Source organism: Balaenoptera borealis (genome assembly GCF_965194805.1).
Source record: "Balaenoptera borealis genome assembly, chromosome: 7".
In the NCBI taxonomy this organism is placed as follows: domain Eukaryota; kingdom Metazoa; phylum Chordata; class Mammalia; order Artiodactyla; family Balaenopteridae; genus Balaenoptera; species Balaenoptera borealis.
In genome coordinates this window covers 24,932,103-24,944,204 of record NC_138864.1, presented here as the reverse complement: position 1 = coordinate 24,944,204, position 12,102 = coordinate 24,932,103, and the positions used below count along the sequence as shown (strand labels likewise).

At 35.9% G+C, this 12,102-nt stretch overlaps 1 protein-coding gene across 9 annotated transcripts in view; it reads right to left on the bottom strand.

Moving 5' to 3' along the window:
- PHTF2 (putative homeodomain transcription factor 2) overlaps window positions 1-12,102 on the bottom strand; it is a 125,527-nt gene that overhangs the window by 22,665 nt on the left and 90,760 nt on the right. For 7 of the 9 annotated variants that reach the window (XM_082399341.1, XM_082399342.1, XM_082399344.1 and 4 more), the window contains 3 exons: window positions 8,679-8,865; window positions 6,675-6,830; window positions 1,732-1,950 (listed from right to left, as the gene is read on the bottom strand). In XM_082399341.1, the coding sequence (XP_082255467.1) occupies window positions 1,732-1,950; window positions 6,675-6,830; window positions 8,679-8,865 (562 nt within the window). The remainder of the gene's footprint in view (window positions 1-1,731; window positions 1,951-6,674; window positions 6,831-8,678; window positions 8,866-12,102) is intronic. The other 2 variants (XM_082399346.1, XM_082399349.1) reach the window with 1 other exon arrangement.

The window sequence follows — 12,102 nt, the reverse complement described above, 5'->3', positions numbered from 1 at the left end:
CAGTCCATCCTTTTTCTACTCATTAGTAATGTCACTTATATCATACATTAGGGATCCATACAAACAGGTATCTATTTCTGGGTTTTCTATTCTGTCCCGTTGGTCTATCTGTTTACACACTGAGTCTGTCTGGCCTGCTATAACAAAATACCAAGGACTAAACGGCTTACAGACAACAGAAATCTGTTTCTCGCAGTTCTGGAGGATGGGAAGTCCAAGATCAAGGTGCTGGCATATTTGGTGTCTGGTGAGATCTCACTTCCTGGTTCACAGACTACTCTCTTTTTGTTGTAACCTCACATGATGAAAGAGAAAAGGGAGCTCTCTAAGGCACCTCTTTTACAGGGGCAGTAATCCTATTCATGAGGGCTCTACCCTCATGATCTAATCACTTCCCAAAGGCCCCATCTCCAAATACTATCACATTTGGGATTAGGCTTTGACATATCAATTTTGGGGGGACATAATATTCAGTCTATAGCATACAGCTGTACCATACCATCTTAATTACTACACCTTTAAAGTAAACTTTTATACTCAGTAAGAAAAGTCCTCTGTTCTTCAAAATTATTTTTGCTATTCTTGACATTTTGCTCTTTAATGTGGACGTTAAATCAGTCTAAGTTCAACTAAAACACAAACAAACAAACATGCTGGTAGGATTTTGATAGAAAAAGCAGTGATAATGAGTATCCCTTTCTTGTTCCTGACATTAATAAAAATGATCCTAAAATTTCATCATGAAGTATGATAGGTTTTTAGAAGGTTCTTTGAGTTACCTTTTATCAGATTAAGGAAGTTTCCTTCCATCTCTAGTTGCCTAAGAGTTTACTTGTTGGTTTTATTATTAAGATTTGATGAGAAGTTGGATAAGAGAGAGAAGGTAAGGAAGAGTAACCCCCACGTTTCTGAACTGGCGAGTGAGTGGATGGAGATGTCATTCATAAGAAAAACAGATTTATGAAGGAAGATGGAGTATTTGGTAACTATGAAGTACTGGGGGGACATTCAAATGAAGGTATCCTATAGACCTGTGCTGTCCAATACGGTATCCTACTCACATGTGGCTATTGATTACTTGAAATGTGGCTAGTCCAAATGAGATGTGCTGTAAGTGTTCACAACAGATATTGAAGAAAGTATTAAAAATGTAACATATTTCATTAATATTTCTCATACTAGTTATAGGTTGAAATGATAATATTTTGAATATACTGGGTTAAACAAAACATACTTAAATTAATTCCACCTTTTTAAATGTTTTTAAATGAGACTACCAGAAAATTTTGAATTACATATGTAACTCTCATTATACTTCTGTTGGATAGCATTACTATAGGCACTTGGAGATACAAATCTGATACTCATGAGGTGTGAATTTGTGAATTATAATCTTATAGATGGAGTCAAGGCCACAGGTATAGATGAATCTGACCGTGAAGTATGCTGAGTGAGAAAAGGACTAATGCATCTAAAGTACAATTTGACTTACAAAACTCTATTTACTGACAGTTTCTCAGGAATATATGTTTGCAAGGTGAGTGACACAATCATCATACAAATATTGAGATTCTATGTTCCAGTGAAGCGAGACCGCAGCTCACATGAAAATAAAAATAATATAGGAACATTATTTTAATTGTAAGTTTTTTCTTCACCTCTGTAAAATCTGTACATACATTCAAAGGAGCTGGACTTACAGCCCCACATAATCCAACACTGTAAACCAACCTGATGAAAAGGGTCGTCTCTATATTCTTTTTTCACACATGGATTAATCTGAGGATTTTCCACATCTGTCTCACTGGTACAAGATGATCGGCATTCTGCACAATGTAACAAGTCTTCCCATAATACATCTTCTGTTTCAGATTCTGGCCTTGTGCTCTCAGAATCCTGTCTGGAACTTGAACAGCGAGAGCTGCAACTAGTACCCGATTTAGGGGCATCCTGAAATCAAGATATTCTTTGACATTAATACAATTTATGTACCCTTTCCAACTCAAAGGATTCTATCAGAAACATATATTGCTACTTTTTGCTAAAACAACACACACACTGTCAAATGACAGTGAAATAAATAGCAAAGCATTAAAATACATAATATTTTTTAAGGAGAAACAAAATTTCCTCATCAAAATCTGATTTCACATCTCAGCTCAAGTGTTATTTTGCAGGCAAAGGTTGTGCCTGTTTTCTCTTAAAGTTTATACAAAGTTCAGAATTCAGAGACTAGTCTAAATCCATACGGACTGCATAGTCAGTGAATGTTAACCCACTTTAATTGATGTGTTTAATGGAGTTCTTTTCTTAGTTTTTTTTTTCTTTTTTTTATAGCAACAATAGATTTCATGTATCTACTGTTTTTGTTTTTCAAACAGAAGTTCAATAAATTGATATAAAATTAACAAATAATCTATATCAGGAAGATAACTGCCAACTCATGTTTCTTAATCTATTGTAAAAAAGTGAAAAACTAAAAGGCACAAGTTAAATAATTTCTGACCAATTTACTTTTTTCCTAAGAGTTTTTAATGTACAAAATAAATACCTTTGACTACACTTTAATTTAAATTAATTCCAAATAACCCTTCCTAAATAAAGAATGGTAATAGCCATCCTTATGTAGTCAAGTATGCTGAAATTTTTGGATTTGTTTTTAGCTATCCTCTGTCACTAAGATTTTGTCAATTCTACTTTAAAATATTTTATATTTACCCCTCTCTATTTCCCATGTTATCACCACAGTTCAGACTTCATCATTCACACCTTGTTTGCTCTAAGACCTTCCTGCCTGACCCCTATCTAAAAGGTCTTCCCCTCTTTCCAGATTAACCTTCCCACAGTGAAGCTATTCTTTCATTCCTCAGACAAAAATCTTTCTGTGGCTTCCCACTGCTCTCCTGCATAAAGTTCACATTCCTTCACCCAGCATGCTTGTCTTCAAATGTGCTACTTCGGACCCTGTTCTCCACTTCTCCTCCAGTGACACTGGGCTACGTCTTAGCCTCTAAACACAGCTTGCTCTTTGCCACTCTAGCCTCTGATCATGTTCCTACCTCTTACTGTAATCCTACTCTCCTTTAAAGCCTACTCAACAAAGTGTCAGGAAAATACCATCTCTACCCCTTTCCAGCTGTCTTACCTTGTTTCTGAGTCTTAGTTTAGCCACCTACCAATGGGGAATAAAACTACCTACCTTAAAATAGATATTAAAACTTAAATGAGCACTGTAGCTTTTAATACAAACCTAGTACAAAGGCGCTCGACAAATGTTAAAGGTACTCTCTATTTAGAACAATTACTTTGTCCCTGAAGTGAGTTATTATTATTTATATTCATTTGATGATAAATTTTGCATTGTTGTCTGGCATCTGTAATATTGTCTGTGTTAGATGTTCATGTATTTCATATTCTCAAATAAATCCTAACTCTCAAATACACTATAAGTCTAGGAAAGACAGAAACCAAACACTACTTTTTTTTGCCATCATTAGCACAGGTAACAAAATGTCTTAAATGAATGAGATATATTATTGATAATTAACTTATTGATATTAGAGTGAGATACTAAATATATATTTAGTGTACTGATAGAGTATTTGTGGGAGGAGGGTTGTTTGAGGGAGAAGTAAAAATTTTCCAAAAGAGTTGAGCAGGAAAATGAAAAAAGAAAGAAAAATAATACAGAAAGAGAAAAGGGTAAAAATTAGTCAGCTTTTTTTCATGAAAAGCACTCCAAAAATACTTCCGATTCACTAATGTCAACCAGAATATTTGAAGCATAAGCAGTTTTCATCACAACAGTTTTCATTAGATAGCAAGACACAGACTGTATTAAGTAATCAGTAATTGCTAATCCAAAATTTTTGATAAAACTAGCTTATTATCTATAACTAATTTCTGATGCAGACTTGTCAATCAGATACAGAAATAAGTAATAGGATTAAAGGCCTGATGACTGTTTAAGTGAAACTAATGGGTGATTTCAGGGATAAAGAAATACCTATAATTCTTTATAAATGTATGTTGTCAAATACTGATTAATAAGTGGACCATTTTACAAATGTAAAATCTAAAAATTATTGCCTATAATTGTTTACATTTCAAACAGAATTTTATCTGCAGTATTTAAGTAGTTAGTGGCCACTTTAAATTTCACTACAAATTGCTGAATTAAGCTAAAAAATAGGAAATTTTAGAACTGAAGAAAATAGCTCAAGTTAATAGCTCATTTAATACAATTTGTTCTGCTTATTTCAAATCTTTAGACAGACAGCTAAAACTGAGGATACAATCATATTAAGAAAGTTTATTTATTTGAACTGAAATAGATGAAGGGAATAAGCATTTATAACGTAAATGCTTTGTGCCTGGCAATTATGCATAATCTTATTTAAACTTAACAATCTGATGAGGCCAGTCTCCTTCCCTCCCCACTGTACAGAGGCAGAAACTGAGACTCAGGTAAGTTAAATAATTTTTCCAAAGTCACTTAAGTAGTCTGACTCCATGCCCATGGTTTCTTCACTATGCTTCCCATCAAATGCTGCCTTCATCAGATGAAAGGCTAATCCACAATAGGGAATAAAAATTGAAAGATACCTGCAGAGTTAAACAAAGCAAGACAGAGCTAGGAAACAGGACAAATGCTTAAACAGAGCTACCGGTTCCCCAGGACACCTCCTATATCTCAGATAACCAAGTAATTCAACCACCATCTTCCCAACAAGAGACTGGAAGAAGCCAATCAGATATAGTAGATAGTAGAAAAAGGCAAGAAGCCAGGGTGGGGGTAGGGTTTGGGGGTTGAGGGGTAAGAGGGAGGAGGGTTAGGTGAAAGTCCAACACACTGAATGGCAAGATCACTACCTCATCCCCAACGCCCTTGGTGCCAAACACCATGACAGCATGGTATAATATCTACCACCCCCATTCCACCAGAAGATTGGATGATTCTTCCTGAAAAACTAAATGCCCCTAAAAAGTGTATCTATAGATGCCGACATCTGGGAGGCTTACAACAAATGGCTGGGTCCCTGACCAGTACTCTTAAAGTGAGGCCCACCAGTCTTACCCCTGCAAAAAGTGCTTCCCCAAATGATTTCTTTGTGCCTCACCCTAAAAGAAAACAGTATCACCAGTAATTTGAAGAGTATAGTAATAAATACATATAGATGCAAAACAACGCTACAAATCCTCTGTCTGAATCTTACTTATTCAAAGGAGGTTGTGTTTTGCTTTTTCAATAAAAAATAAGAACAACTTTGAAGGTGGTTTGACTTGAGAGTAAAAAAATTTGGAACCGAAATACAGCTTTTTAAATATTTTCTAGTCTAAAGTTCCTCACTTCACAGATGAAAAATTTGAAGACCAGATTTTATTTTTATGTAATCTTTTATACCACTTTTAAAAAGATTTAAAACAACCAATGCCTACTAGCTAATTATCAGCCTTACTTAGCTTGGAATCTGGAAGATTTTAAGAAACATTTATTTAAAAGTTAAGATTAGTAGAATAATGTTCTGCCCTTCAAGAATCTCAATATTTCAAAATATAGCTGCAAACCAAGAAAAGTAAAGATTAGGGGAGAGAAAAGTACCTCTGAAGCGAAGTAATTTATTCTATAGGAGAGTGGAGACCTCCTTCTATAGGAGGTCCTGAATTCTTTCCAGGACCAACAGACTTCTACCTGTGCATGGAATAAGACTTTGAATTTCACAAGCATGGTTAACTGGCTTAGGAACACTAAACGGTACATCAGATAATGTGGATGAAGAGGCAATGAGTAGACATACTGGCATTAGTGTCTTTCTAATGGCAGCCACTGAGCGAAGAAACAGCCAGAGTCACGTAGAAAGATTAACTAGAGATAAAACCACAAAGAAGAGTGTACAAAGAACAAGTAACTCTTCTAATCTTAAAACTCTCAAGCTATTCATATTCCAGCACAGCATTAGATTTTTCGCAAGTTTGACCCTAAATCATCAATAAAAAAATATATATATTCTAATACAGTACAAAAAGAGTAGAAGGTAATGTTTATCAAAAAGTGACGTAAAAAGTAATTCATGTGCCTTCAAGCAAGACAATGTATTGTCCTTAGAATAAAATGTGAAAATACAATTGAATGAAATTTTTTTTCTATTTAAATATTTCAAGAGATATAATAACTTCAAGAGATGTGATAAAGTTGGAAAAGGGTTTGGAGAAAAACAGACATTAATAAAGAAAAACAGAATCAAAGAAGAAAAAGGAATTGAATTTTATAGGCTGGGCGACTTAACTGGTGACAGTAACATGAAGGAAGTCACTTAGAATAATAACTTTGCTACAATCTAGAAGTTATAAAGCCTTTCAAATCGTGGAAAAGACTAACACAGGAGTTCACAGATTGTGTCTCCAGGATCTTCTTTAAAAGGAAACAACAAACTCAATGTATGAGTCTTCAGAGATAACACACAAAATGAATACAAGTGTGTGGCTATTTATCATGTATGAAATACATTAATCTAAAACTGCTCCTCTGTAAGTCCAGATCATGTAACAGTAAGATATCAAGACTGATGGGAAATATCTGTTATTTCAATAATCATAAATTTGTTGAAAAAAGTTGTAAATTAAAAACATACAAAATAGATATATATGTACAGATGCAAGGCTAAAGTATATACCTCATTAGGGTAATGTTTCTTATAATGGTGTGACTTTCTATTCCGAAGAATGCTCTCAGAAGTCCTGTCTGCATGACGGCGCAATGGGTATCCTGTTTCTGGACCTTCTTCACTGGAGACTTCATCAGAGACATTTGTTACTGTCCTTTGGGTATCCTAAGTTAGGAGTATAAAAAGAGAGTTGTTGGTAATTTCTGACTAACCTTGCAGCTTTAAAACTGCAAAATTTTAAATTGTACATACATATACACATATACTTTCAAATACCTCTAAAGATCTCAGAGTAATTGATTAGTACTACCTGATTTTCTAAAAAATGTCTTAAATCAGTGACTAAAGAAACTCAATAGTCATTTGTCAAATATTGTTCTATAACATTTCTGTTCACAAAAGGATTTGAAATGGCTTACAAAATTGAGAACGTAAAATAGTATAAAAGCAGAACAGAGACCCTTTGAAGGAAGCTTGAGAGACCTAAAATGAATTACATTATTCTCACAAACCGAAAATGCTATCAATCTTAAGACCAGCACTGATTTAAATAATGGGTTATGAGGCAATGAGGAGGTGATTGGTAGCTGAATGAAACACATATCAGGCAGACAACACCATGTAAATATTGATTTTTTAGAGATAACCAGATTCCAGAAGTTCTGAAACTGAGAGACTCCAGAGCAGATATTTTACTGATACTTTCATGTTCCTCTTATATGACGTTAGTAGGTAATACATACCTGGAAATGTGTTTGAAAACTGCATGACTAAAAACTTAATTTATTTGTTGACTGATGCTAGTGATGTGAGGCTCACATTACCAGAGAGTTAAATGCCTCAAAAATCTAAAATCAGAGTAAGGGACTCTGATTCATTGCTGCCCCATGCTATTTATTATATAGCTACAGGTACTGAAAATACATGTACTGTCAAGCAATAACACATACTTCACTCAAAATAGAGAATCCTCTTTTCTTCCTTCACTTTCCTCAACACACATGTTCATGCTTACGTTCCTAAATGTAACAAAGGTAACATCTTTTAATTTGACCATATATATATATTTTTTTTACTGTAACGGCTTTTAAAGAATAAATTATTTGGGCTTCCCTGGTGGCGCAGTGGTTAAGAATCCGCCTGCCATCGCAGGGGACACGAGTCCGATCCCTGGCCCGGGAAGATCCCGCATGCCACGGAGCAGCTAAGCCCATGCGCCACAACTACTGAGCCTGCGCTCTAGAGCCCGTGCTCTGCAACAAGAGAAGCCACAATGAGAAGCCCGCCCCCCGCAAAGAAGAGTAGCCCCTGCTTGCCTCAACTAGAGAAAGCCCATGTGCAGCAACAAAGACCCAACACAGCCAAAAATTAAGAACAAACAAATAAATAAATAAAATTTAAAAAAAAAAGAACAGATTATTTAACCAAAAAACTTCAGGGAAACAAAGAGAAAGAAGATATTACATTAAGCTTTGTTACAATAAACCCAGGGTTTCTTCTGGAAAAGTAAACAAACAATTGTTATCCTTAACAAATTTCCTCAGTAAGAATTTTTTGCAAATTAAAAACAAAACAAATGTGCTGACACCAAAGGTAACAAAGGTAGGAAAAATAAGGTACTATTTTCTTATAGAGAACATTAATGGAAAACCAGGGTCCTAGTTCAGTGTCTAGAATAATTTAGATGTTCCATTTGAAATAAATTCTTACACACACACAGAAATGGGGAAATAAAAAGTAACGTTTAACAAATATCAACTATAAATTATAAAGTGCTTTAACATTTCAAAACAACTGGAGCCATCAATCAATTCAGAAGGTGCCAAGTTATACTGGAAATCAGGTTTATTCACACTACTTTATCTGATTTTCAGCTTCATCAGTGTGATTTGTAAAGGCTCACAGAATAAATTCTGGAGAAAATACATACACTCAAGGGCAACTACTATGTCAAAGTCACTTCCCATTAACTAATATAAAATCACACAAATTACTTTTAAAAATCACACTTACTTTGCTGGGAATGTTCCTCAGTGTTCCTGTGTTCCAGGTTGCCTCTTCTGGTCGAAGAGTTTCACACTGAGGTTCATGGCTTTGTACTCCATCTTCACTGCTTTTAACAGTCTTTTTCCCATCAAGGGATACATAGCCATTGTCAGTCTCAGTTGATTTATCAATTGAATTCTTTGCTTTCTTTGATCTAAAAAGGAAAATATGTGAAGCATGTTATGTGGATTTAGCTTATTTTGGATAGGTTACCAGCAGAAATTATGATCTGTTAATAATTAAATCTGGTAGTTATTTCTCAGCATTTTAATCACTACCTTATTTTTACAATAAATAATTCAGAAATATAATATCTATCATAAAATATAAACATGTAAATCAAAGTCCTACTTCAGCTTATTTTATAAGTTTTAAGGTCTTACAAATAGCAATTCTAAGAGACATGCCCTAACTTACCAAACAATTCTTGGTCAAAATCACCTGGTCTGGACTTCCCTGGTGGCACAGTGGTTAAGAATCTGCCTGCCAATGCAGGGGACACGGGTTTGAGCCCTGGTCCGGGAAGATCCCACATGCCATGGAGCAACTAAGCCCATGCGCCACAACTACTGAGCCTGCGCTCTAGAGCCCGCGAACCACAACTACTGAGCCCACGTGCCACAACTACTGAAGCCCATGCGCCTAGAGCCCGTGCTCTGCAACAAGAGAAGCCACCGCAACAAGAAGCCGGCGCACCACAACGAAGACTAGCCTCCGTTTGCCGCCAACTAGAGAAAGCCCGCGCGCAGCAACGAAGACCCAACGCAGCCAAAATAAATAAATAAATAAACTTATTAAAAACATGATTAAAAAAAAATCACCTGGTCTTTGAGCAAAATCTAGGATCAAAATTTTGCCAATTTTATTATGGTTAATAATATATTTTTAAGGTCTTATTTTTTTAAGAACTACCTCAGTAATTATTAAGTTGCAATTAGTGGTTTAACTTAGTTTTAGTACTCTCCTTTACCCAAATACTTTACCATTAGTATGGATACATAAATATCTCTGATAAATTCATTTTAATATACAATGGAGACACAGGACCTTTTGTAACACAAAAGCACACGAAAAAAGGGAAAATTTTGTACAAGATTCTACATAATGGAAGAAGTAAAAACAAAGAACACAAAGAAAAAGAAGTAACCTCTTTCACCCACTGAAATACTCTAGAAAAAATGTTCGTAATCATGTAGCTTACAAGTACCTAAAAGACTACAATTGAGGTTCTTCGTTTATAGGTATTAAGTTTTTCTCAATACAAAAAATATAACATGGAAAATAATAAACCATTTGATTAATAGGCAAATGCTTGAAGAGTCCTCTTCAGAGACTGCAGTGGGTGAAAGAATGGCTATCCAAAAGAAATATTAGTAGAAACATAATGTAAATCCCACATAAAATTAAAATGTGCTCAATGCAGATTAAGTCTGTCATAAAACATTACTAAAGAGCAATTGTATTTAATTATATTTAAATAAATTCCCTTGAATTTTCTCCAAAGTATCAGTTTTGCAAGACAGGAAAAATAAAACTAGTATATTGCCTTCAGGCAGGTCAAAAAACAAAAGGACTTTCAAATGGGGAAAAAATGTTATCTTTAACACTACAGTTACTCAGTTCTATTGGAATCTATCAGAACTGTGCAGGACCTTAGAATTCATCTACGCTAAATATTCATTTTGGAAACAAAGAATCAGAAATATAAAGAGGTCTAAGCGACTTATTTAAGGTCACACAGCCAGTTAGAGGCAAAGCTGACATGAGAACACAGACCTTCTGACTATGAGGTTAATCATATCCCCCACACTACCTCCAAACACCCACTCTCTGAGAAACTTCCTGTTAGGATTTCTTCTTAACACACTCATCAAAGCCTAGACAATTTCTGTCTCGTACAAACAGGCCCCTTTCCTTCCTGACCTTCTCCTGCAAGACTACTAAAGGGGACAGACAGGCCATACCTCCCATATGCTCTACAGAGCTCTGATGCTTTCTGGTCATGAAGAACACACCTCAGCAGAGCTGCAAGACTCAAAAGTCTAATCTTCTGACCCTTTTCTTTCTATATTACCCTAAGAGGCATGCAGAGACTAAGGGAATGAGCCATAGAACAGAGATCATTTAAGAGTGGCAGAGGGAGGGAGGAAAATGAATTACAGTAGAGAGGAGAAAGGGCAAAAGAGAAAATAAAAGGTGCAGAGGAAACCTGTGACCTTCTCTGCCTAGAGAAGAGACAGAAATGCCAGTTATTAACTGTTCCCTTTACCTCTCCCTTGAATATTGTGCAATATGTAGATGTGGAAAAAGACCAAGGGAAGTGAAGTTACTTGATATCTTAAAAATGTGAAAAACTCAAAGACAGTGAAAGTGTGTGCTGGAAAGGTATTTATGAAGCTTCATGGAAACTGTACTGGGCTGGAAAGGGAGGGGGAAGGCAGTGAATAAGGTGAAGGAAGACTGAAAAGTTGATAGAACAGAACCATTAATCAGCCAGGATATGCAAGAAGAGAAACTTATTTGGGAAGAAAGAATGTTGGACCTGAAGTGCCTGGGAACATCCTGAGAAAGATCAGTAGGCAGTTGTAACACAGGCCTAGAAGCCAATGGTCAAAGCAAAAAAAAAGTAGCTGTCAACTTGCAGAGTGAACCAGAGGGCCACTAGAACCCTAGAGGGTCAAAAGATACGGGCCTACTGAAAAGGGCTTTGACTCAGTAATAACGGCTGCTTTAAGAATTTTTCTAAGGGGAATGTATTCTTTCCTTACCAGGACAGAGTAAAGACCATGTTAAGCCAGGGGAAAGAGTACTAGTAGCACTCGTTCCATATATCGTTCGGCCATCTCCTACTTCCTCCCTACTTCCTCTCTTCCTTATCTCTGCCTCCTTCCAATCTTCTCTGGGTTGTTTCTCTCTCCCAGTATCTCCTCGAAGTACAAGTAACACTATCAGAAGATATGAACAGCAAGTTACTAAGCTACCGTAGCTATCTGATACTTCTCTTCTGCTAAGTGCAGATAACTTGCAAACCAAGCTGAAATAACAAAGAAAACACTAAATGTAAGTACCAACCTCAGAGTTTACAAAGCAGCTCAAAATACAAATCGAGGCAGCTTGGCAGTGGCTGGTAATAACAGCACTTGCAAAAGCATTGTTGGAATGGAACAGCAGGAGCAGCCCAACAACAGCCAGTAATGGCAACTCATTTGAAGGCAATTTTAGGGCAGGGGGCCAGGTACAGCCCAGAGGGGTTGGGAGATGGGATACATACAGAAGATTAATTGAATAAGTATATTGAGGACAATAGGAACCAGATTCTTCAGTGATAGAGAAGGAAGATATAGAGAGGAGAAAAGATAAAATGAACTCTGCGGTATTGTATCTGAATTGG